Source organism: Medicago truncatula, chromosome 5, assembly GCF_003473485.1.
Source record: "Medicago truncatula cultivar Jemalong A17 chromosome 5, MtrunA17r5.0-ANR, whole genome shotgun sequence".
Taxonomy (NCBI): domain Eukaryota; kingdom Viridiplantae; phylum Streptophyta; class Magnoliopsida; order Fabales; family Fabaceae; genus Medicago; species Medicago truncatula.
Window position 1 is genome coordinate 16914558 of NC_053046.1, and position 5706 is coordinate 16920263.

Here is a 5706-nt window from a genome sequence, read left to right on the forward strand (position 1 = left end):
ATCAGCTAGATCTACTTCACTAGCTTGCTGCCTTGACTAAATAATGCAGAGCTGAAATTCTATATATAGTATATATTGTCTTCAAAGTACAAAGATACGTGAATATATTAGTGTGGCAATGCATAAAGTTAATTTTCCATCAATGAAAAATGAACATAGTCATAATGTTTGACAATAGGTGATGAAATGAAAATAATATTCTTCTTGTGATGTCCCATAACGGTAAAGTGCTTAAAATTTTCAAAATCTAAGAAAAGGTCCCAAACATATTTGATTCCATTTGACACTTGCGTGATATTTGCATGGAAGAACATAATGTGGCTACTCGATGTTGGAATGTCTCATTTCCCTTTGGTTCAATGTTTCGTCCAGGTTCATTTGATATAGTAATTCATATTATATAATTCATTCATCGTGGATCAAATATAGTAAGTCATATTATATTGGAAGAAAGTTCCATCTCATTCTTCACTAAAATAGAATTTTCATTCAACTTTAAGATTTGGACTTTGATTCCAATTGGCGATTTCATTAATACCCGTATATGGTTTCAGAATATTCACACACCTTCGAGATTCTATTCAGTTTATTCTATAGCATCTTCTCATGCTCAATTGTATGTTTTTACTCTTCCTTCCCTTTATTTTTTCCGTCAAAGAAGATATAGAACATGTTGAAATTGACTTCAAATTTCTGATTCTGTAAAGGCCAAAATCCTGGCCCAATTTTGGGAGCCGTGACGCGATTTCTCTTGGCAGAATGGATGTTTTTGCTGAAGACAAATCGCGGCTCGATTTAGTACTGGCGTGACACGATTTGTGGATAAGGCCGTTGTATCTTAGATCGTACGATTAAAATTGTGGCGCGATTCTGACAGGCGCGGCGCGATTTCGTCTTTCACTGTGTACTATATAAGTGTTTCTTTGCAGATTTTGAAGGAGAGCTTTGAGAGAGAGAAACTTGGATTACAAAGGAGATAACTTTAGGGTTGAATGTCTTTGTAGTGAGGTTCTCTTGGGTTTGGAAACATTGTAAACACCTTGGGTAGTGAGATTTCACCATTGGAAGGATCAAAAAGCTTCCTTTTGTGTTTTCTCTTAGGATTCATATTGTGAGAGTGAGTGAAATTAAATGGGTAGAAATTAGGTCTTGTTCTTGTGTAAGCTTGTAAGTTAATTTTTTGTAACTCTTTTGAAATACTTTCATCATAGTGGATTGAAGAGCTGCTCTCTCCCCCAGATTAGGTCATATTGGACCGAACTGGGTCAACAATCTTGGTGTGTTTGTTCCTTTCTTTCATTGCTTATCTTTTTTGCTTTGATTATGCTTGTGGTGTTGCTTACACTTAGATTTAGGTCTGTTTTTGTTGTTGTTGCTTGGAGACACTTTATCTATTGATTACCACTTCCTTTTGCTCCACACCTCTTTGTTTTTCATTGGTGTGATTTTGTCCGAATTCACAATAGAACATTTTCTTGAAGAAAACACACTCTTGTTGTGACGCTTAAGGCTCCAAAAGTATTGGATGGCCACATTCATTTGAACACACTATATAGACACACGTATACTTGAAAAATGATATTAAGTTAAAAAATTAAATAAATATTGTGACAACTTAAATATTTTCCACAAAACATAGTCATTTTAGTACTTTTTTCTGAAAGACAAGTTGGACACAATAGGTCGCTCGGTCTAAACCTCTATTACTCTAAAATCATAATGAGAGAGTGATGAGGCCCATACTCAAACACTAGAACCACGATTATATGATGCCATTGTTGAGCCATCGGAGAAAAACCCTAACCATCCCCAATATAAGGAGGCCTCTGGATAAACCCCGAGTGATTCATCCTTTACCCCTGAAAAACAGACACCTAAGGCTTAGTACTTTGCACCCTGCTTGCTAGGTCCGACCCCAAGTTCATTATCATGAATATTTGCTACCCACCATGGATACGTGGTTGAGTTATTCTCGAACCATATTCCATCAATCTGAACCAGATTGTACAATCAAAAGACAATGATACGTTGCAGGCCATGCTGGTCAGGGTCATGCTTATGTGATGCCAAAACGAGACCCTACAAACACAAGTACAAGGAATACAATAAGTATCATAATCTGATGGTAATTCGAACGGAGAGGTTGATTGTAACACCCCGTTTTCCTAACATAAAAATTTCATTTAAATAATCAGAGTAATCCACATAAACGAAATGTCACACTTTTTAAAAATCATAAATATTATAATTAACTAATTTTCCTTCAAAGTTCAATCAACATAAATATTGAAAACTTCGCAGCGGAATTTATTTCAACTTCTAAAAATAGTAGTCTTTGGCACGAAGGCCTCATCATAAATATCTCATAGAAATCCAGTCTAAAAACATAGTCATAAACTTCATAAAGTAATACGTAAGGAATAGAAAAGCATGCAACAAAGTTCCCATCCCGTTACGTATCAGAGCACCTAAAGACACACGTGGAAGATAGTCCACTCACGACAGCAATCTAAAACAACTTATTCTCGATCACATGCAAGTTACTCATACGAAGAGCAACATTTCCAAGCAGAAGAGGTGAGATTTCACATTAAATAATAACACTACTACAAAATACCCCCTTTAATAACACTCATTTTGGCTCTTAATAGCGCTTCTCAAGCGCTAAGAAAGCCCCCGCTATAAAAGGTCAGGAGCCTATAATAGCGCTTTTCAAACGCTATTAAATAGCAATATGTCAATAGCGCTTTCAGAAAAGCGCTAATATAGCCTTATTCTAGTGCTATTAAAGTAGCTTTTTAACAGTTGTTTCTTAGCACTTTCTGAGAAGCGCTATTGTAGCCTTTCTACTCAAACAGGGGATTCTTAGCGTTTTATTGAAAGCGCTAATAAAAGTAGCGTTTTTTTTTTTTTTTTTTTTTTAAATCTGTAACCAAAACTGCTATAATAAGATACTGAAATATGAATATAGCAGATTACATTCATGATAATCTCAATACAACTTGATCATAAACTTAATTATGAATGTCATAATACTAGTCAATCCAAAGTTGCCAATAAAAAAAAAAAAGCTCCGAAAAGCAGTCACGGTTACAAACAAAAAAAACACCTATATTTTAGAGGACTCGTGACAAGCTATATAGTCCAGCACAACCAATTATAGTTTAAGTCTCTGAGCAATATAGTCTCCTGTGTCATAAAATTAATTAACATAAAATTTCCAGCACAACCAATTGCGATTTAAAATAACTCAATTAAAAAACGCAAATGAAAATTGTTGAAAAAGAAAATGAAACTCACTAAGATACTCGACCGTAAAGGTTGCACAATCCTCCTCGACCTCAACTAGCTTATCTTTAGAATAGGTTTTACATTTGTAATCTCCAAAGTACTTCAAATATAAAAGTAGCAAAAAATTGAGTTAGAAAAAGAATGCCTAGCTATATATATATATATATATATATATGATTTCAAGACATTTTCGGGGATCATGTCTTGATTTGGCAATATTATCTCTTTCATAAATCGCATGACAAAATAGCCACAATCAATGCCATTAGTTTGCATAGGACACTGGAAAAAAATTACATAATTGAAATTTAATCCACATGATGAATTAAAAGAACAATTGATTACGTTGTCAAAAAAAATACCATTGATTAGAAAATATACCTTTATTTCTATCCATGGGATTATACTTGACTTTGATTTTAACTTGAGATGAAGGGAACGACAAATACACATGGCACTATCAAAATTAAATCAACTTCAAATGAGTAATAGCACTCAATAATCATACTTATGTCAATTATAAATCAAAAGAATCAATACTCACTTCATGAACTTTTTTCTTACAACGTCAATGTTAGGATGTCCCCCCGGCAATGAATCCATATAATATATCATCTCAGCTCCGGGATTGATGACAAGCAACACCCAATAATTTAGCCTGCATCAATCATAATTTACATATATTTCAATTATAATTAAAAAACCACATTTTCAAATTTAGTCATCTTGAATAATGTTTTGTAAAGAAAACTCACCCTAAATTGACCGGTGCAAAAATCAGCTTATTCTTAAACTTGTGTGTCAATAGGATGTCTGCTATTTGTTGCCCTTGTTTATCCTCTTGAGATATATGTGGGGATAAAAATGAGAACTTATTTACCAACCCACAAGGCTTGATCAAATTTTCATACAAGAACCTTGAAACAGAACAAACAGCACAAAACAGAAACATAAAAAACCAAACAACACACTCCCAAAAATAGGAATAACAGAAGAGCAGAGTTTGTGACAGAAAACCAATATAATAAAGCCATGTAACAGTCCTAAATAACAACTATTTAACATAGGTACCTGGCATATACAGCTACAACAGTGGCACTTAACCAATTATGTTGCACAAGCTCTTCTATATTCTCTATTTCTACTTTGTCTGTGTAGGCTTTGTCATATATAACATTGTCCATGTAAATTGGGACTGATTGTCCTTTGATCATTATTGCCTTCACATAATTATAAAGGAATGGTACCATAGCAGGCTTCACAGTTTTCATCTTTTTGTTTGGTGAAGTAACTGATTCAGCACTACGTTGGGGTCTCTTGTCAATTTTTTTAGTTTTAGCTGGAATCTATTAGTTACAATACTTTAGGTTAGTGACCAAATAATAAAACAAGTATATACCACTTATCAATCACAAAGGTTAATAATAGGTAATTAATTTACCTTTTGATGTTCATCGACCAATTTAACAAGATTCAATTGCCATGCCACAAAAGTCCATATTGCTTCACCAACAGTTAAGACATCGCCTTCTTCAATAGGTATAGGCAACAAAGCTTTCCTCTCAACAGCAACATCAATCCTAACCTTGACATATCCGGATGGTAATTTCTTGTTGTGTAAAACATCACTACCCGTGACATTGACAAGCAAAAATAATTTTGCATAAAAATTTCCTCTCTCATGTTTCTGAACTTTCATCACAATTAACAAAATACTTTGATTTGAATCCAATAAAAAAAGAAGCTATATTTGACTTACACATATATCCGCAACTTTCTGAACTTCATCTTTATCAATCACTCCATCCTTACCAACATGGGCAGCAATCCACACAGATGCACGTGGTATCATTTCCTCTCCAGTCTCTTTTTTTTTTTTTGGAGAATAGGCAAAACAGAACAGAGAAGTCAAAACAAAGAAGGCATGATAGAGAAGTCAGTATATAGACAAAATATAATAGTCAGAATTGGATCCCTACAACTTTACATATACTTACCATATTTTCTTTGAGACGACCTAATCCCATCCGTGATTTTCTATATGGATGTCTAGGATTTAAAGCTCTTTCTCAATTTTCTTTACTTTTTTTCTGCGTGAATTACAATTTTATTAGGTTGATTAGAAAATATGATGATTAAAAACAATAGAGAAAATAAATGTCATGAATTTAAACACTAAGCTACAAAGACATTACCTGAAATTCAGGAGTGAGACGTTGAGCTACAAAGGCATCCCAATGCTCCGGTTCTATGTGGGGATACACATCATTCGGAGGTTTTACAACATTCTAAGCATGGGCATATGATGTTACTGCTGTCTGTTGTATGAGCAACAGCAAACTCAACAAACTCTTTCACTCCTTCTATGTACTCCTTTGCGCTCGATTCGCAGACACCCATTTCCGATCCATAGTT

The 5706-nt window shown here is 34.1% G+C and overlaps 1 protein-coding gene across 1 annotated transcript; it reads right to left on the reverse strand.

Annotated features, from left to right (window-relative positions):
• Nucleotides 1-3250: 3250 nt before the first annotated feature.
• On the reverse strand, nucleotides 3251-3946 carry LOC112421727 (uncharacterized). Its single transcript, XM_024783243.2, has 4 exons — nucleotides 3836-3946; nucleotides 3673-3748; nucleotides 3478-3573; nucleotides 3251-3391 (listed from the first exon to the last, which is right to left on the reverse strand). Exons 1-4 carry the CDS (start codon nucleotides 3904-3906, stop codon nucleotides 3251-3253), a joined length of 384 nt encoding a protein of 127 aa, XP_024639011.2. The 5' UTR covers nucleotides 3907-3946.
• Between the last annotated feature and the right edge of the window lie 1760 nt (nucleotides 3947-5706).